General features: G+C 39.8%; 1 protein-coding gene across 1 annotated transcript in view; it reads left to right on the top strand.

Moving 5' to 3' along the window:
- LOC126195031 (DNA mismatch repair protein Msh6) overlaps positions 1 to 22,320 on the top strand; it is a 321,830-nt gene that overhangs the window by 284,875 nt on the left and 14,635 nt on the right. The window contains exon 25 of the mRNA XM_049933475.1: positions 17,277 to 17,454. Within this exon, the coding sequence (XP_049789432.1) occupies positions 17,277 to 17,454 (178 nt within the window). The remainder of the gene's footprint in view (positions 1 to 17,276; positions 17,455 to 22,320) is intronic.

Raw genomic sequence — 22,320 nt, 5'->3', positions numbered from 1 at the left:
GTATAGTCCAGTGCTTTAAGAAGCACGGATACATCACTTGACGTGCTAACCAATATCATTGCGTTAGCCGTAGCATGCCCTCGAGTTAATTTCGTACTGTGTGGAGTGAGTTTACAACTTGTTTTAGTGTTTGGCGTGGCGTTCTTTCAAAAGTTATTTCGAGGCAGTATGATCAATATGGGTGGCAAAAGCAAATCACACCCAGTATTACACAGGTAGACAAGAGAGATAGTGTTTCGCATGTATCATTTCCTTAGATGGGAGTCTGAAGTGGCATCCGTGTCTTATCAGAAAGCATCTCCTGGTGTTGCCAGTTACCAAGAATGAACAGTGGTGGTGTGCTGTATCAGGTTGAGAACTGTTAATGGATCGCCAATGAAGCCAGCAGAGCCGAAGAGAATGGATCACCTATTTTATATCGCCCAGTAAGCGCCGAAATCAGAAGAAAGTGAGTTCAATGATTTCAGCGAGAATGTGTTACGGTGGGAAATTTGACAGTTGAATATCCTATGCCTATGTTCATGCGTGAAAGGAACTGACAGTTTCAACGACAGCAAATCTACCGTGCTCAGAATATTAAGGAAAATGGGATTTAAATACAGGAGAACCAATGAAGAAGGAAAGATACTCTTTGAGAGAAGTGGCATTGTAGCAGCGAGAACAGTGTTCTTGAGATCAATGCATGAAATAAAACAAGCTGGAAAGTCACATATTTATTATCTTGATTAAATGTACATGCATCATGGCCATTGAAGACCAATGTAATGGAAGACAAGTGAGGACTTTGGAGGCTTGAAGGTTCCTGTAGGCAAAGGGGGATACCCTATTGTCTTCAAGCGGTGGTTGTAAAACAGCTAGCTACTTCAGTACATGGCAGGGAATTCTGTTGTTGTCATTCACAATGCAAGTGTGCATTCTGTGCAGTGAATAAGACTCCTGCTTCGAATACCAGAAAGGATGAAATTATTTCACGGTTGTCACCTATTCCTCACACTATGTCACAGACCGGGACACAGTTACTTATCGCACTTACGAGATAGATGAACTTGCAAAACAGTCTGGTCACGGAGTAACCACGTCATCACCGTATCATTGCCACTACAATATTATTGAGCTGGTACGGTTGCTCAAGTTAAAGCCCATATCATAGAAAGAAATAGCACCTTCCGGATTGCTGATGTCGAGAAACTCACACGTGAAGCAGTGAACAACAAAACTCTCTCTGGGTGGGTAAACTGCACCAGACATTCAGAAACACTCCAGAAAGAAGATTTTAAAAAGGAAACAAACAGACTCAGCGATGGCGCCTTTCATAATTAATCTTCGTGATTCTGATTTGGCTGAATCAGAGAGTAAAAGTGAAGATGATGTTTTGGGCTAACCGTGGCAGTACTGCTTTGCTTGGCTGGTAACGGACTGAAAAAAATATTTTTATTCCTTATGCAGTTTTGGTGTGGACCTTGCTTAAAGCTTTTCTTTGTCTTCAACAACTCGCCAGTTTTATTGTGAGCTCTAAAGTTCAACTCCTGGCCATAAAAATGTGTTTATGTTAGTCAGACTGCTGTCTTCACGTTTAAAACAGTAGTTAGTCGTTCATTCCACATGATATGTCAGTTATGCCAGTGATTAAATATTCTAATACCTTCTTCGGAAATTTCTATTGGAAAGATTTTCGAAACCTGGTCACGCTTTCCTCGAGATTACTTCCAACAACCAGAAAGTGGAAACTTGTTTTATGTATGTTTGATAATAACTGTGTATAATAGAAACAATATCAGTTACAATTCTAAATTATTTGATATAAATGAGGTATCTAGGAACAGAAAACATTGCTTTTTTAAAAATTAATTGTTTTTAATATATGACAGACCATAATATATTTTCTGAAACAAGATTTATTCAGCTATGTGCTGAAAAGAAACGATACATGTAGATCACCCAGACGGTTGCTAGGCTGCGGACAGATTAGCTCCGACAACTGTCGTCAGAGGCCATCGCCAGAGGTCACACGATTGTATCTGTTTCGAAATGAACATAGTGAGTGCTGTACACACTGTCCTTGGTTACCAGAATTACCAGACAAGTTTCACGAATATACAAGATGTAGGGAAATCACCATGTCACTAAAGTTAAAAACACTTGAACTTTGTGATGCCCAGTGGCGTAACATGGTTGTAAAGGTTGGGGAGACTACAGTTATTATAGGGAGACAAAATAGTACAATAAACAATAATTTAAACAAATGAAAGAAAATGCATCAAATAAAACAACAACCACTGCTACTACTACTACCACCACCACTACCACCGCCAATAATAATAACTAACAACTAACTTGTTCAAGAAACAATGACAAATTTGTAGAACTCCAGCAGCAAGAGAAGAAGCAGTTATATTTTCTTTCCATAAATAAGTCTATAACTCTTGTCTACAAAGATCTGATCACTGGATAGCTCTCCAAGCAGTGTCTTTTCTATTGCTAACGTGCTCAAACACGACAGCCGGGTGTTGGACATTGAATTCCTTAAATAATTCTTCACTCATTTAAGAGTACTCATGCTTTGTTCACTGCTTGCTGTAGTTGTGGGCAGGGTGAAAACCAAATGCAGGAACTTCATTGTTTCTTCATAAACAGAGTCTAAATCATTGTCGACAATTTACTTTAAGAGGATTCTTGTAGATAAGTGTTTTTTCTCATCAGCGTATATGTTACACAGTTCATTTTCAAGTTGTTCTTGTTTGAAAAAAGGGTACTGTTCTAATAACTGAAGCAGTTTCAACATTGGGAATTCTTTTTGATAGTTCAGGAAACATTTTTCGTTCAAAAGTTCAACAAACTGAATTTGGGGAAAGTCTTGAAATCTTCTTTCCATCTGAACAATTTGCAAATCCAGTATCTCGTAAGTTAGTGCCCTGAGAGATGTCTTTTGACTGTCACAGAACGATAAGTTGCCATTCAAACACAAGCTGCATTTAATGCATTCATCAACAAATGTTTCCGTTCTTAATTGTCATAAGTTTCTCAAAACAGTTCTTATTTCGTCATGGCAAGCAGTTATACTGACAGATTTTGGCTGAAGAACATTAAAGAGGTGATCAACATAAAAAAAAGCACCATCGGTAGAAGCAAAACAAGTAGACAAACATAGGATCATCCATCCGTCGTTTCATTTCCACAGTACAGTTCAAATATTCTGGGTCCCACTGAGTGTCTGTATCAACAGTTATATAATTAAAAACACAATATAGCTCTGAGAAATGAGTAGGTATTGTTGAAACTGCTCTGGAACAAAAGTTCCAGCAAGTGTTGCTTCCATGTGGCGGTTTATATCCTGTCTCAGTTAGCAGTACAGTTCGTTTTGATGATTTGCTGAAAAACGAATGGAATGCAGTAAGATCAAACATGCGTGCTTGTCGTATGATTTTGGAGGCATGAAACAGTACCAAATTCAGTTGGTGTGCGTAACAATGAATAAATAAACAGTGAAGAACTACTACACCATTTGTTGTAGTCCTCTTTCTCTGCCCGCCATCATATGTTTGACTAACCACTTTTCCTTCCACATTCCATTCTTTCAATACTGCATGAATAATGTTTGACAAACCTTCAGCAGTTTTACCTCCAGAAACATCGTAAAATCCAACGAATCTTTCCTCAATTTTGTCTGCAATACTGTACCTGAATATTTTACTCATTTGACTCGTGCATGACACATCTAATGTTTCATCAGCCTGAATCGAAATGAAATTGCAGTTCTGAATTTCAGATTTTGTTTTCTCATTAACTGCCAGAGTTATCATTTCTGTTACATCATTCTGTATATCTGGAGAAGTTTCTTTAAAAGTTGAAGATGATGACAGATGGTCTCGGAGAGTCCTTGAGCTAGTAAATCCAACAATTCCAGATAGTTACCTTTGTTGCTGTAGAATTCATCGTCGCGATGGCCGCGAAATGCTAGATCTTGTTTACAAAGAAATATAATTGCCTGAATAAGACAAGCCAATACTCTCCTGTTGGATGCGACTTGTTCATTGTACTTTATTGCTGTCAGACAAGCAGCTTCAGAAAGGGCATGCTCAATTCCACTTTTGCCCAATAACTGAAATGAATCTTTGTTCTGCAGGTGACGTTTTGATATCTGGTGCTTTTGTGCTTTCCTGTCAAAGTTCTTTATTGTACAAATGCCCTCATTGCACCATTCCTTTCCACCACCAAACAGAAGACATACATAACAATATAATCTGTTATTAACTGCATTCGCAGTCAGCCAAGTATACTTTTTGTACCAGGTTGTCTGAAACGTGCGTTTTTGTTTGGCTTCACTTAAAACTACACTGAATATAGGAGTAGGTCGTTTTTCCTTCAATTCACACTTTTTTCGTACATTAATGTAGAAAAAGGCGTTTTTAATAAAAATTCTATAAGGTGTTCAGTTGCTGGTGACAACGAAAATATGCACTAAAATCACACAAAAATGACTATGAACACAAACCGCGCGACTGTTCACTTGTTAAAAGCCAGCATAGTCTCGATACCTGCTAGCAAGTGCAGCGCAGCGCACCGGCCTTCATGGACGAGGGGAAGTGGAGGGGGGCCGATAATGCCACTAACGCGCAGGCGCACACAGCCAGGTAAGGCGAGGGAGGCAGAGACTGGGAGCAGTAGAGTCTCAAGCAGGCAGATGCACCAAATACTCAGGGTGTGGCGTGGGCTACAAAACTGATGTCCTCGCACATTTAGAGCTCTTATTAGGAATTTGTATATATTTTTGTTATGAATTACTATTGCATTTTTTTTAAGCACGAATACAGGAGAGACGAAGTCTCAAAGTCTCCACTCACGCCACGCCACTGGTGATGCCACTTTCCTTCTCTAACCAGCAATTAGTGTCAGAAGGGACCACCACCTTAGAAACTAACAGGCCATAACTGATGTTTTTCATACTTATATGCGAGTATTACGAAAATATGTAGTTTCAGTGATACACTGCACTAATGATTGCTCCAAAACACGTTGTTCAGAGTGTGGTTTATTATGCTACCGGTAGCAGGATGTGCAATTTTGGTCTGTTAAGTTTTTGCCAGTGAGGTTATGAGCACAATGATTAATTCATGTGGTGAAAGTATGTTTTTCTATTATATGATCCAGGGATAAAATTTGTATTTAAGGAAGCAAATATCACCTAATTAATGACAGACAGATTTGTGGCTTCACAGCAGATCACTTTATTCTAAAAATGCTGAAAATAAATGCAGTACTGGCTGGGAATTCAGATAATCAGATTCTAGTACACTTCACTGCTCTCTAAACACTTACCAGTGGATTTGAGAAAGGAAGTAACAATATTCCTGATGACAGTATTATTTCAGATTGAATTTTGCGTTTAATAAAAAAAATATTACAGTGTCTTTTAGTGCATTTGCACAGCTTCAAAATTCAGTTTAGGAAAAGTTAAAATTTTGTGGGACAGGTATTTGAGATGCAAGGATGAAAATATTAGATTTTAAATTAGTACTGAGAGCATTTTAAATGATATTTAACATATTGCGCACAAACTTTGAAACTGTGATTTTCAGAATGTGGTATAGACTTAATTATTAGGAAAATGTAATCGACATATGTCAGAGTCACTTCTGGTTTTACTTGAACCTGAACTGCATCTTTAATGTGAATTGGATTTTTTAACAGAACTCGAATCACACTCTAGAAGTAGGGGTCTATATTTAACATTGTGCAGGCATACGTCAAGTAACCTTCAATGATTGTCATTCAGTATATGCATGAAAGACAACCATAAAGTTTAGTGTAAGATACTGTGAACACCCAAAGCACTGAAATGTGGAAACACATACCCATTCACCTACTACCATAAAAATGTCAGTAAGCAGTAATAATAATTTGTAGACAGCTGATGTCCACCTACCACAACCCATAAAGATCCACAATAGTAACTTTTAAGCAAAAGATAAGCCAACTTTGTCACTTGAACAAATTATTTTTTCAGGTTATAATTCCACACCTACCTATCGCAATCATGGTGTAATTTCCAGCTGCTTATTGATGGTTGTGGTGCACTGCTGCTAGTATGACTATTTCATTAGCCTCTCCTGTAACACATTTGCTTCATTTCCTTCTGCTGTCTGTATGCTGCCATCAGACATAAAGGTGTTCACAACCTTTTAAAAGAATGAATGTGAGCGAGCTTTCACTGGAAAATGCTCGGTATACAAGGCAACAGCGTCCTCTAACATTTCTCCTACATTCTCCAAAATCGGGATCATTTCAGGTTTTTCTTCTGTGGTTGCAACATTCATTGTCCAATTGCATGTATGTTCTCCAAATGATAGGTAGGTGTGCAGGCATTAAACACTGCGGATATATTGTAACGTTTAGGGTTGCTATCTATTCTACGTTGTAGTTCGTTACACGGCCACGGTGACGCATCAGGTAGTCCCGTGTTCAATATGCCGGAGAAATACAACATTGCGAATGGGGTTTCCAATTAGAAGTTGTGAAATAGTGGCCTGTCCTACCCTCGCAGCACGGAGGTGGGGTCCCCTGTGCTACTGGAAATTTAAGAGCCATCGAGTAGCATGTCGTATGTTAAGATTGTGTACCCCTTTATATTCCTACGATTACAGCTGCATCTGTGGAGAAACAAAGAAAATGCTACAGACAAAACATATGTAGATTTTGCTGTAAAATCGTAATTTGCAATAAAAAATGGGAGATACTATTGAAGATTTCAAAGTTGCCCACAACCCACCCACACATGGGGTGGGATGGGTAGTTGAGTGTGGTATCTTTGAATGTCTCCCAGTAAAATAAACAAATTGGGATTACAACCTTTTTTTGGTCTGATGTATAGTTTTAGATAACTTTCAATATATTCAGTTGAAATAAACACACACATGTTGAATGTTAATAAAACTCATGAACTGCAGGGACAGATTCTTGACTGTAAATGGAGGAAGAAAGGTCCTACGAACATCTGTCCTGAACTGGGCAGTGTGCATGCAACAGCAGGTCTTCCTGGAACACATTACAGAACTGTATCACATCCGTATCACAACAGATGTTCATAGTGATCTCCACGGGTTGCAGTGCATGCTCTCACACACTGCTTCACGGATTGCCGCACCCTTTCGCCACTTATGTGGAGCTTCTACCTGTGTTTGTCTTAATATCCTGCAGAACCTGGTCTTCCATATCTAGTGTACACGCACACTCCACCGGCTCCCTGCAGGTTCGTCTGTCACACAAATGCCTAGAGAAAGGGCTTAAAATGTTGTGTGAAGTGGTTCATGCCTGAGAGGGCACTTGTTTTTGTATAGCCGTGCCACCTCTCGATCATTTCCGTCTGCTTGACCGGACACAAATATCATCTTGGCTTGTTGCCAACACAAATACCAGACCATTCTGCTGTTTATAGTATTACACTGTTCTACAAAAAAAAACTTTTTTTCTATTTCTGATAAAAAATATTGTGATCCTAGTTGTATTTTGAGTGCTGAATTGAAAACTGTTTTTGGTTTTATTCTGTCAGGGATAGTTTATGAGTAATCGCAATTTTATTTCTCTTTTCAGTTTCTGATATAGTGCAGCAAACGTGAGGTGAAATTCGACAAACAAATGCACATCTTTATGATGTTATAAGTTCATCACATTAATGGAGGGTGGGATCTAACATATAACACAGTAACCTATGTGTATACACTTTGAACCATTTATTTGACATGAGAAATTGCAGAAAATTGACAAACAACTGCCTTGTAATGCACATCACTTTTTTCTCTTGTATTGTGAATCTTTCTTCTCTCGAATGATATTCCAGCAATAATCTGCTAACATAGAAGGTACCCACTTCCCTTCATAGCGCCTTTCTACGGTACAAATGTCTTTATGGAATCTTTCCCCATGTTCATCCGATACGTCACTACAACTCTCTGTGAAGTAGTCCAGATGAGAGTCCATCATATGTACCTTCAAAGACATATTGCACCCCAAATCCTGATATGCTTTGATCATATCCTTCACAATTGCTTTGTAGTTAGTAGCTCTTTTTCTTCCGAGGAAGTTTTCCGACACCATCTTGAAACAGTCCCGTGCGGTTTTTTCTTTATCAGTTAAACGTGCTTCAAAATTTGCATCTTTCTGCAGCTCCCTGATTTGTGAGCCCACAAATACACCTTCCTTTTTTTTTTTTGCAGCTGAAAGACGGGAGAATTTGGTAGCTAGATATGCAGACCCACAGCCTGTTGGATCCATGGCCTTCACGAATTGTTTCATCAGGTCAAGTTTGATGTGAAGCGGTGGAAGTAGTATATATTCAGGAGCTACCAGACTTTCGCCAACTTTCCATCTCTGCCTAGGCCATTTCTTTTTCACGAAGTGAGAATTTCGGTCTCGACTATCCCACTCGCAAAGAAAACAGGCATACTTTGTGTAGCCTTGTTGCATTTCCAGTACCATAGCAATTACCTTGAAATCTGCACATATTTTCCATTTGTGTTCATTGTATTTTAATGAATTTAGCATCCTTTGTACGAATTCATAATTCTCTTTTGTCAAACTAGCGTAAGCTACTGGAACAGAGGGTATTTTATTTCCGTTATGGAGCAAAACACCCTTCAGACTTGTTTTCGATGCATCTATGAAAAGTCTTCACTCCTGTGAAATATAAGTGAAGTTCAGCACTTTCATCAGGCCAGCAACATCATTGCAAAATGTCAGTGCTTCGTCAGTTGAAAAATAAGAAATAAAGGCATGTTCTCTGTGCCTGAACACACTGATTTTAGTACTTTGGTGCAGTAGCTTATACTCTTGTAATCTTGAACCAAGCAGCTGTGCCTTTTGTTTACTTAGCCCTAGATCACGTACAAAATCATTTAAATCTGCCTGTGTTAACAAACGTGGCGATGACTCACTTGTGCAGTGATATAAAGAATCATCATCTGTGATTTCTTCAGTACTACTTATTTCACTGTCACTCGGAATTTGATCTCGAGCTCTTGAAGGTACTGGAAGGTTGTCCGAATGCCGCACTGGCATTCTCGCTGAAGGCAGATCTGGGTAAACAACGTGCCTCTTCGACATTTTGTTTGTAAAACCCTGAATTTTTGTTAGACAGAAATAACAGTCAGTAACATGATCCTTAGGCTCCCTCCACACCATGGGAACAGCAAACATCGCCACATTCTCTTTACCTTTCCACCACTGAATTAGTTTGCAGTAACATGTAGCACAACAGAAATGTGGTGCCCATTCTTTATCTTGGTCTCCACCTCTACTCCAAAGTAATGTTTGTATGCTTTCTTTATGACTGAAGAAATTTTCTTCCTATTTCTGGCAAAAGTGAACTTCCCACAGATGTAGCAGAAGTTGTCCAGCTTATATCGACATCCACGACGACGTGGCATTTCTGCAAATTTAAAAATACCGCTTTGGTAATACACCTGTATTAACTTAATAGTAGGTAACTAGAGGAACGCTGATGTGTAAAAACAAGCAGTCGTTTTACCTTCAGCACCAGGCTCAGTCAGTTTACACACAGGAATTAAAAAATTCATCCGTGCTCGGAAATACGACAGACAGTTACTTGTCAGCCAAAACACCCACTCGTTAAGACTGACACAAACTGCGGCTAACACCACTGTTGTAAACTGGATGCAACTGCCCCTAGGAGGCGTAAAGCTTTACTGCCGAGGCAGCGACCGGCTGTCGCCGTTCGAGTTAATGAGATGTTTCAGGTGGTCTTAATGACATAGGTGTGGCGGGGGTAACCTAATGATGTCCGATTCTTCCCACCTGCTGTTGCACAAGTAATTATCATGTTCTATCACTACTGGATGCGGCAACATACCCGTATTTCTTCAGAACATCTCTGTGTTTGCCATGAATTGTGAATATATATATATATATATATATATATATATATATATAAAAAAAAGAAAGATGATGAGACTTACCAAACAAAAGCGCTGGCAGGTCGATAGACACACAAACAAACACAAATATACACACAAAATTCAAGCTTTCGCAACAAACTGTTGCCTCATCAGGAAAGAGGGAAGGAGAGGGAAAGACAAAAGGATGTGGGTTTTAAGGGAGAGGGTAAGGAGTCATTCCAATCCCGGGAGCGGAAAGACTTACCTTAGGGGGAAAAAAGGACAGGTATACACTCGCACACACACGCATATCCATCCACACATACAGACACAAGCAGACATATATTGAAATATATGTCTGCTTGTGTCTGTATGTGTGGATGGATATGCGTGTGTGTGCGAGTGTATACCTGTCCTTTTTTCCCCCTAAGGTAAGTCTTTCCGCTTCCGGGATTGGAATGACTCCTTACCCTCTCCCTTAAAACCCACATCCTTTCGTCTTTCCCTCTCCTTCCCTCTTTCCTGATGAGGCAACAGTTTGTTGCGAAAGCTTGAATTTTGTGTGTATATTTGTGTTTGTTTGTGTGTCTATCGACCTGCCAGCGCTTTTGTTTGGTAAGTCTCATCATCTTTCTTTTTAGATATATTTTTTCCACGTGGAATGTTTCCCTCTGTTATATATATATATATATATATATATATATATATATATATATATATATATATATATAAGTATCCCTGACAACGATTTTTTGTTTACATATTTGAATTTCCCACGGTAAAATGGTCTAGAAGCACATACTTTAATATCAGAAATAGAACCCATGTTGAACAGTGTTATTTGTTTATCACACAGCCTGTAACACACAAGGAACAAACAGCGTATGGTCAGAGGAGCTGTCATTCTAGTGTGGCAGAGATCATCTCTGTACACATGTTGATAGGAGTTTTTTCCTCAATTTCCATTTGAGAATCTGTCCCTGCAGTTTGTTTTATTAAAGTTCACCATATACACTGAAGAACCAAGGTAACTGCTTTACCTGCCTAACAATGTGTAGGGCCCTGCAAGTGGTGTGGACTCTACTAATGTCTTAAGTAGTTCTGGAGTAAATTGACACCACGAATCCTCCAGGGCTGTCCATAAATCCGCAACAGTACAAGGGAGTGGAGATCTCTTCTGAACAGCATGTTGCAAGGCATCCTAGATATGCTCAATAATGTTTGTGTCTGGGCTGTTTGGTAGCCAGTGGGAGTGTTTAAAATCAGGAGAATGTTCTCGGAATCAGTCTGTAGCAATTCTGGATGTGTGGGGTCTCGCACTGTCCTGGTGGAATTGCCCAAGTCCATTGGACTGCACAATCGACACGAATGGATGCAGGTGACCGGACAGGATGCTTACGTACATGTCGCCTGTCAGAGTCGTATCTAGACATATCGGGGGTCTCGTACTACTCCGACTGCACACAACCTGTGCCATCACAGAGCCCCCACCAGCTTGAACAGTTCCCTGATCACATGCAGGGTCCACGGATTCGTGAGTTGTCTCCATACCCATACATGTCCATCTGTTAGATACAATTTTAAAAGAGGCTCATCCGACCGTACAACATGTTTCCAGTGGTCAACAGTCCAATGTGTGTGTTGATGGGCCCAGGTGGTGTGTAAATCTTTGTGTCGTGTAGTCATCAAGGGGACACTAGTGGCTTTGGCTCTGAAAGCTCATATCGATGATGTTTCGTTGAATGGTTCACACACTGACATATGTAGGTGGCCCAGCATTGAAATCTGCAGCAATTTGCAGAAGGGTTGCACTGTCACTTTGAACAATTCTCTTCAGTGGTCATCGGTCCCATTCCGGCCGCTGCGATGTCAGAGGTTTGACGTCTTACCAGATTCCTGGCATTCACGGTGTACTCGTGCGCGCCCACTGTAACACCGTTGTAGCAGCAGTAGTCGATCTAACAACTGCTCCAGACACTTGTTGTCTTATTAGGCGTTGCCAGCCACAATGCCATATTCAGTCTGTTTACATCTCTGTATTTGAATATGCATGCCTATACCAGTTTATGTGGCATTTAAGTGTATATATTCTTTACAAATTATGCTTTGCTAGATCTTGTAATTATGTACGACATCAGTAACTGAAAACTGATTACTTTGTAAAGCTATTTAAAAGAATCACTGCTGGCGGTGGCAGTGGTGGTTTTGACGGCAGCGACGTCGGTGGTGGTGGTGGTGGTGGTGGTGGTTGGGGGACAGGGATAGAGTTCATCTGGATACAGCTTACATTAAAGTAACATTTATTATATAATTTTGCATTTTGAGGTGGAATTTGCATTTATTGCAAATACATAATTTTTTTATGTCCCTATATATTGTTAAGATATGACACCTTCTGTGCGAGAGGAAGACCTTTAATGCTGTGCCATTTTAGCTTTCGTAGCAGAATTTTATTATCTATACTGTCAGAGGCCTTGAGAAATGTTGTGTACTACTTGATACACAGCAATACAGAGATGTAGGCTACAGAGTGGTGCGGCAACTGTCGTCGTAGGAAAGCTGGACAGGAGCAGAAATGATTATCGAGCAAGTTAACACAACAAACAAAAATTTGTATTTCTCCAAACTTACGAAGACTCGACACAAGTAATGCAGTGGGACTCAAGAGTCCAGCTATCTCAGTCTGGACCAGTATGAGGCTCTTGTAGAAAGGCACAAACTGTGGAGTTGGAGACAGACACAACTAGGTGGCATCTGCGCAGCAAACTGGCTCCAAGTGTGAGTGGGCCGAGTCGATGCGACCGACAATCCTATATTGCAGCAGCAGAGTACACTTGTAGTCCAGAGTTGCTGGAGATGTGGCTCAATCGATTAGCTCCATTGGGACTGCCGAATCTTCCACGACAGCTATCAGCGTTGGTCGGAATCTTAAAATTGCTTTGCCAAATGTGATATGCCAGTAGGGATGGTATCGATACATGATATCACAGCAAGAAAACAGAAAGTACCATTACAGTATCATTTGTTGTTTAGTCCCACTAGGATTGAGATTGTGGAGGATGCAATATCTGTTTTCAGAATAAGTAGACTTTACAGAAGCAAAAGTGAAATGTTGTTACCATATATAGCTTACTTTATATTCTGATCACAGAGTCAGACCACCAGCGTGTGTCCACAGATTTGGCATCTGATATGTGATAACACCTGTGGTGTAGGCTGAACCAGGTTAGTACAAAAGCAGTAGATTGTGCCACCCGACTCAATGGGATGATGTGTTTAATGGGTGGTGTGGTGTGCACCACTGTTGCAGCCCTCAGAAGACTTAAGTCAAACTGTCTGAACATAGTGTACTGTAACATTCTTCATGTTAGTATAATCAAACAATGGAAACTCCAGGATGGAATTAACAATATTAGAGAAGGAGAGTTGCTATTCACCATATAGCGGAGATGCTGAGTCACTGATACGCACAACAAAAAGATTCACGCAATTAAAGCTTTCAGCTGTTAAGGCCTTTGTCAGCAATAGACACACACACACATGCACGCACACACTCACGCAAATGCAACTCGCACAAACGGCTGCAGTCTCAGGCAACTGAAACCACACTGCGAACAGCAGTTTAGATAGAGGTCAGGAGACAGGTGGGGAGGGGGGGGGGAGAGAAGTAGTAGGAAGGAGAGAAATAAAAAGACTGGGTGTAGCAGTGAAATGATGGCTGTGTGGTGCTGAAATGGGAACAGGGAGAGGGCTGGATGGATGAGGACAGAGATTAACAAAGGTTTTGGCCAGGAGGGTTATGGGAACCTAGGCTGTATTGCAAGGAAGTTCCCACGTCCGCAATTCATAAAAGCTGGTATTGGTGGTAATGATCCATATGGCACAGGCTGTGAAGCAGTCATTGCAATGAGGGATATCATGTTTGGCAGCGTGTTCAGCAACAGGGTGGTCCACTTGTTTCTTGGCCACAGTTTGTCGGTGGCTATTCATGCTGACAGGCAGCTTGTTGCCTACATAGAATGCAGCACAGTGGTTGCAGCTTAGCTTGTAAATCACATGACTGGCTTCACATGTAGCCCTGCCTTTGATGGGATAGGTGATGTTGGTGACCGAACTGGAGTAGGTGGTGCTAGGAGGAAGTTTGGGACAGGTCTTGCATCTAGGTCTATTACAGGGGTATGAGCCATGAGGTAAGGGATTGGGAGCAGGGGTTGTGTAAGGCTGGATGAGTATATTTTGTAGGTTCGGTGGACGGTGGAATACCACAGTAGGAGGGGTGGGAAGGATAGTGGGCAGGACATTCCTCATTTCAGGGCACGACGAGAGGTAATCGAAACCCTTGCGGAGAATGTAATTCAGTTGTTCCAGTCCTGGATGGTACCGGGTTATGAGGGGAATTCTCCTTTGTGGCTGGACTGTGGGACTTTGGGAGGTGGTGGGAGACTGGAAAGATAAGACAGGGAAAATTTGTTTTTGTACAAGGTCATTAATATGATTGTGTAGGCTTCTGTGGCCTGAGTCAGTCAACATAAAAGTTTTCTGAGTACGGTACCGTATCGTTTTGTATAAAACTACTGTTGGAGAAAACAAGCGTTTCAGCCACGGTTGCAGTGGCATACCAGTAGACCCATAAAAAGGTCGCTGCAACCATGGCCGAAACATTATAGTTTTCTCCAGCTGTAGTTTTATACAATATGGCATGGTACCATACCCAGAAAACTTTTATATTAATTCTTCATGTTAATAATGATGTGAGAACAAATTAATAAAAATCCAAATTTCTAGGTTATTGATCGCCTGTACTTCTGGTTTTTAATGAAGCTTATTTGCAGTGCAGATTACAAATCTTTTAGAACAGGTAATTCTACATCAACAGTTAATACTTAGTGGGTGTCATTATTTGTGGCTAATTATTCTCCAAATCCAGTGGGTGTTATTATTGGTCGCTAATTCTCCAAATCCAGTCATTGCATTTGCCCGAGTTCATGATGTAGGAATTATTCTGGCATCTAGATTTGCCTTTTGAGAATATTTCACACAATAAGTAGTCAGATTTCATTGATAGCTAATTTGTGCAGTTGATTCATAAAACAACTTCTGAACTGCATTTTGGCAAGATATTGCTTTCAAAACTACAACTTCCAGACAGTACAGCCACTCCAAAATATCGCTCACTCCAACTGCTACCATATTGCTACATATATTACTGTTTGGACACAGCTACCTGAACTTACACTGCCTGATGAGAAAAAGGGAAGCATTCAAAATGTGTGGACAGCTGGCATTGTCACTTTATACATGTGCACATCATTGGTGGGTATGTAAATGATTAGAGCTGCAATTCTCTGAGACAGAAAGAATGTACACCAGAATGCATTAGCTTTCTTCATTTGTGTTATTGTTATCAGACCTGGTAGAGAACAGCATCAGACTTCAAGTGATTCCTGTGAAGAGAATGTTGATACCAGATACTTGTATGACACATTATCAACAACAGCCAGGAAATTGGCTGCATTGTTGGTTTCTATTTGGCCAGCAGTTCCAACTGTGCAACACCCACATTTTTAGATGTGACAGTGATCTGATGTCAGACCACATGGGGACGAGAGAGCAGCCGTACTTGTAAAGATTCCGGTAATTCATTGCTGACCGCCAGTAGGGAAGATTACCGTGTTGATCAGACTAGAAACAAGTGGGATAGAGAATTATTGTTCCATGCTTAGGCTGTTATTAACAGCACAACACAGAGTGGTGCTGTAACAGGGAAGAATGGATTGTCAGTGGATGGCAACAAATTTTGTTCAGAGTCTGGTTCTGTGTACCCCAGATGACGACTGTCAGCGAGTGTGCGATGACAGGGAGAAGTTCCATTCTGTCATTGTGCTGGAGAGGCACAGCTACGTTACTCCTGGTGTCACGGCGTGGGGAGCCGTCAGGTATGGCTTCAGATCACAGTTGGTAGTGATTGCGGGAATTCTTAATGGCACAACGGTACATCACTGGCATTTTGTGTCCTCTTACGTTACCTCTTGTGTGACAGTATTGTGCTGCCATTTTTCGACAGGACAGTGCCTGCCTTTCGGGCTGTGTGTCTCTCTGACGTTGAGGGACTCTCGTAATCACCAGATCTGTCCCTGATAGTACACTTGTGGGACGACATCGGATGTCAGCTCTGTCCCGGGACCAGTATCTGCCATGTCAAGCACCGTTTAAAGCATCCGATGGGAGCCAGCTGGCCTGTGGTGAGGATGCAGCAGTTTTATGACACCCTTACCAACTTTATAAGTGCACCTATCCATACCAGAAGGGGTGCAGCATCCTACTGATAAGTGGGCTTGTACTGCCAAGTCCTTAGTAAATTTAACTCAATGTTATAATCACTCAAATAATATCACATATTCCCTCAATCTGTGAAATTTCATTTCCTTTTCTCCTTCTGGATGCATAACTCTCTCTGTCAGGGGCAGTTTATGTCTTAAGTGACTTACAATTACACACAGTTCTTAATTGTTAGTTTTAACAAATTCACGTGTGTTCTGCTCCAAAAATGACTTCATAACTATACTTAACAATTACTATTACATTTAATGTTAGACACAGTTAATTTGGGCTTTCACTTGTTTTCGATTGTGACAGTTTCCTTAGACATTTCATATCACTTTATACGAATTCCTTTTTCAGTCCTACCGATTATTATAAATATGGCCTTTGTTTACATCACAAACAATTATAGATATTGTTTTACATAGACTGAACAAAGATTCTACTAAAGTAATTTCCATGTATTATGTTAAATATTATTAATAGTAATTAACGTAAGTCGAAAACAAAAATTTGATGATACACAAAATATATGCTATGGAACTAAAGTGTATTGTGTTGCTTAGCAGTCCAACATATCTTGTATAGCAATATGCTAGCCTCAGTCTGTTACATTACAGTATGCACTATCACACATTGTAGTGCTCCACTGTGATACGGATGGCTTTAACAGACTGCTGGGTTATGCCACCTCTTTGCTCGCATGCTCATTTCTGTTGTACATATTCATTTGGCCCATTTTTCCTGGGTTGTGCAATCTTCACAAATTTGAGTGTATTTAATTTTTATATAGTGCTTTCTCATTTGGATTGAGTTACAAAATAACAAAAAGTTGTGTGTCATGGTGTGAAAAGAGGAGGAAATTGTTCTTGCCTTGCCCTGCCCCCCCCCCCTTTTTCCCTCTTCTTCTTCTTCTTCTTCTTCTTCTTCTTCTTCTTCTTCTTCTTCCTTTTTTATCTGCAAAAGTTGAACTTCTAGTAGTGTTTGAGATATAAGGAGAAACATTACAAAGCTGACTTCATTCCAATTAAGAATTATTACCAGTTTTTTTGTGTTTTGCTTTTCCAGGGCTGCCACGTTCCAGCTGCCTCATTTGAGCTTACATTGGTTGACAGAATTTTCACAAGGATAGGTGCGAGAGATGATGCAATGGCCGGAGAGAGCACATTTTACATTGAGCTGAGCGAAACTGCGACTATCTGTGCACATGCTACAGAGCACTCATTGGTACTCGTCGACGAACTGGGTTTGTATGACTTGCAATAAATGTATTAGATAAAATTTTAAACATGAGTCTGCCCAAAGAATGTCTTATTTACATATGCATTTGTTCCATACCATCTGCTTGTGGTAGAGGACGCATCATCATGTACTGTTACACACACACACACACAGAGTACTAATACTACTACTATTCTCCCCTCCCTTCGCACTTGATTTTTCTCTGTTTTTAGTAGTGTGGTTATTTGGGAGTATATGTACTGGGATGAAGTAAGTTTAACTCTTCTTGGAACATGTACCCTCCAAATTTCAATAGTAAGCTTTTCCAGAATACCCAATTCCTTTGCATTCCTACATACATTCTCTGCAAACCACTGTGAAATGCATGGCATAGGCTTCGTAGCATTTTCCACATATTAGGGTTTCTTCTTGTTCCAATTTCATAAGGAACACAGGAAGAACACATCGCTCAGTTGCCTCCGTGCATGCCATAATTAGTTTAATCTTGTCTCCATGGTCCCTATATGGGCCAATACGTAGGGAGACGAAGAAGATCTCTAGATTGTTCACTCGATAGCCATTCTCGGAACTTTGTAAGGAAACTTTTGTAGGATAACTGGCGTCTTATCACCAAGGGTTTGCCAATTCAGGTTTTTCAACATTTCCTTTTTGTAGTCTAACATAACACATTTCCATTTTTACATAAAATTTGATTTCCAGATTATTTTTATTGTCAACATAACACCACAGAACATGGATGTTGTTAGAACAATAATAATATGCACTGCTTGACAAAGAAAATGAAGCGCCCAGAAGAGGAAACAAAATAAACTTCTCACGTCGAGTAGGGGGGGGGGGGGTTAGTGATTACAGAATCGGGTCAAATTTACAAAGAACTCAGCAGTATGAGCACACCTATCCCTCCGACATTGCGCTCCCCTGGCACAGGTGCAAGCACTGATTGAATTGGAAAGAGCGTTATAAGACTGTCGTCATATTGGCTCCTGAGAAAGCTGGCCCACAACTATTGTAATTTGTCCTTGGTATTTGGGACTGGCACTGGGACGGAGTTGACACGTGAAATTTCCCACATGTATTCCACCGGGGATCGATCCGAGGACCTTGCCGGTCATGGGAATATCTCTGCATCACACAGATAGGTCGTAGAGACACGTGCCACATGTCGTCGATTATTGTCCTGTCGAAAAATAGCATCACGATAGTGTCGCACAAGAGGTAACACGTGAGAACTCGGGTTGTCCATGACATAGTATTGTACTATCATCACTACCAGCTATTACCTGATCTCATACCTGTAACCATAAATCCGGTTAGTACACAATTTGAAGTACTGGCGAAATGGGGCTTCATTGTGATGCCCCTTTCAAACTTTATCTGATGCTGTTAACACTGTCTCACAAGAGTATGCAGCATCTTTTCAAACGTCTGTATACTCTTATCAGGCCTAGTATCAGCACTAAACATGAACCATAATGGTGCACTGTGGTGGGTCTTCTATGTGTCCCAGAGAATTACAATTAAAGCTGTTAATTTATGAAGAGTTATCAACTTTCAATGGTAGTTTTGCATGCTTAAATATTAATCCTGATGTTTGAAACTATAAGTATTTAAAAATTTCTGAATGTCACTAATGAAATACATATTAGTTGATGTATTAAAGCATTGTATTTTAAATTCATAATTTTATATCTGAATTCATCACAAAATCACTATTGATGTTTTCAGAAGGATTTTATGTCATTCTTCACAATTCTGTATAACCAAATCATCAAGTAATTTTTTTACTGTCCCTGAAAGTTTATAAGAAAGCTATTGAAACAAAGAATTTGTTTTATCTACAGAAGACTATTCATGATCGTCATTGTCATACATTTTTTGCCATGTTAGCAGATCCATTGCATCCCCATTTTCTATGTGTGTGAGCATTGTCCATCACATCATCCAGGGTCTGAAAGCTCTTCCCTTCCCCGTACCCTTCTAAGACTGTTTTTCTAAGCCTCTCCTTCTTTCCTAGTGAATGTCCAACAAAGTTTCAGTACCTTCTTTTTATTATATTCACTACTGCCTTTGCTTTCCCACTCTTCTCAGTACCTCTTCATTTTTTACACCTCGAAGCCTCCAGCTGCGCTCAATGTTTCTTCCTCATTGTTCACGTTTCTGCACCATACAGAGGGGCACTCCATACTAAACAGTTCATTTGTCTTTTCTTCAAATCTTTACCCATATTTCTGCAAAAAAAATTCGCCTTTTCTTAATAAATGCCACTTTCACTATTGCTGTCCTGCTGTTAATTTTTGTAGTTCCCACAACGAAACACTCTCGAAATATGGCAGAACACACTGAGAGATTCTGGTCGTACGTAAAGTACACCAGCAGCAAGACGCAATTAATACATTTGCTGTGCAATAACCATAGTGATGTTATCGATGGCAGCGCCACTAAAACAGAGTTACTGTACACAGTTTTCTGAAATTCCTCCACGAAAGAAGACAAAAGTGATTATTCTATAATTCAAGTAGTAAATGTTCCAGAATTCGAATCATGAACAACTGCTGACTTGAGTAACTTAGAAGTAGACAACGCCGGTGTAATGTAGCAGCTTAAAACACTTAAGATCTCAGAGTATACTGATACAGTAGCTCCATTCTTAAGTCACTTCTTAAGTCACTGCTCACTTGTAGAAAGATCCTTACCCAGAGACTGGAAAGTTACACAAGACACACAAATATTCAAGAAAGGTAGTAGCAATGATCCATTAAATTACAGGTTCATATCATTAATGTCGATATGCTGCAGGATTTTGGAACATATATTGTGTTCGAACATTATGAATTACCTCAAAGAAAACAATTTATTGACAGATAGCCAACACGGATTCAGGAAATATTGTTGTTGTAAAACACAACTAGCTCTTCATTCTCACTAAGTAATGTACTGCAATTGACCGGGGACATCAAATTGATTTCATATTTTTAGATTTATAAAAGGGTTTTGACACCATTCCTCGCAAGCAGCTTCTAATCAATTGCATGCTGGGTGGGTGTTGTCTCAGTCACATGACTGGATTCGTGATTTTCTATCAGAAAGGTAACAGAAGCAATATCTGGAAGTGTTACAGGCCCTCTGTTGCTCCTGATATACAGAACTGATTTAAGAGATAAACTGAGCAGCCGTCTTAGATTGTTTGCAGTGATGCAGCCATTTATGATCTTGTAATGTCATCAGATGATCAAAAATGGTAACTGACTGTAAATTATGAAAAGTTTGAAGTCAATCACATGAACACTAAAAAGAATCTGCTAAATTTCTCTTACACAATCACCACAAAATTAAACGCTATAAACTCTACTAAATACTTAATGATTACAATTATGAATAACTTAAATTCGGATGATCACATAGGTTCCAGATCTATAAAAGATATACATCTCCCTTTTTCAATAAATCTCTCCCCCAAAACTGGCAACAGTCATGTTCCTGTCTTGTACCTGTATTCCATATGCAACCAAATTGGTCCACATCCAAATTCTCCCCCATTACCTTGTCCAATCTTTCATAAATGATTTATAATATAACTTTGGCTGCACGTGCAATGATAGCTAATTGTCCTGTGCCAACTGCACTTCTTGGTTCACGGTTTCTTTGTTGTTGAAATCATTACTGTTGTCAAAAAGTTCTCTGGCCATTCACCGCTGTCATATATTTTGTTGAATAACATCAATATTTCTCTTATTCCTTCTTACTTGACATTTTACTATTTCTCCCAGTTTAGTATCTGTACCTACTGCATTACGATTTTTTATTGCAATTGCACTTTTACTACTTATATTATGATTGGTGGTCCTTTCTCATCATACACACTGTTCTAGAATTCAAGTTCCAGAGTTGTTGGTTTGTGATGTGTGTCATGTAGCTCTTTTAAATAGTCTTTCCATCCCTGGAGGACGCCGTCATGGTCTTTGTATGCTATATTTTTTACTTTACTGAGAATTTCCGTACTAGTGCCACATCTCATCTGTTTTGATTCCATTTTGTTTTCTCTTTTTCTTCTTCTCCTTCTTATCCTTTCTGCAAATTGTGTATTGTAAATCATATATTTCCTTCCTCTCCAGTTCTTCAGTTCTGTCACACTCTTCTTTTAGCCATTTCTTCCTGTCATGCTGTTTCTCTAATACCGCCTATGGTATTTGTTTCTTGTATCTTCATTGTTCTTGGTTTTTTTAATTTTCTTCTTCCTCCATCTTGGAAATCATTTTCTGTGTAACCCCTGTTTTTTTGCTATTTTCCCATTTACTTACTTTTTTGATTACATCTTTCAGATTATACCAGTACTCCTTGACATTATCGTTTGGTTCTTTGACCTGAAATGTGGTGTCATTTCTGTAATTCTCTCTCTCTCTCTCTCTCTCTCTCTCTCTCTCTCTGATCTTATCTTCTCTATGTCCCACTTCTTCATCAGAGTGACATTCTCCAGCCCCCCTATTTTCAAAAGTAAAGTGTCATTAGTAATGTTTGTATCTGATAATGTGTGCACCTTCTTTATACCATCTCTGGATTTCCATCAGTGTAAAATCAGTTTGGATTCGGTATTTATCGTCTGGTGATTTCCAGGTGTAGATCTTTCTCCTGTGATTTTTGAACCATATATTTGTCACTACTAGCTGCCTTACCACGCAGAAGTCAGTAAACCAGTCACCTCTATCATTCCTCCCCCTAAGAATATGACAACCTATTATGCTTATGTTCTTCCCTTGTCTCACAATGGCATTCTAGTTCTCCATTGCTATTTTGTAGCACCCTTGATTTTTCTCCATGATTTCCTCTGTTATGTTACATGTTTCTCCTGTGAACTGGTCGTCAAAGTCCTGAA

Source organism: Schistocerca nitens, chromosome 7 (assembly GCF_023898315.1).
Source record: "Schistocerca nitens isolate TAMUIC-IGC-003100 chromosome 7, iqSchNite1.1, whole genome shotgun sequence".
NCBI classification, from domain to species: domain Eukaryota; kingdom Metazoa; phylum Arthropoda; class Insecta; order Orthoptera; family Acrididae; genus Schistocerca; species Schistocerca nitens.
The sequence above is the reverse complement of the archived record's forward strand: the minus strand, read 5'-3'. Positions and strand labels throughout refer to the sequence as shown.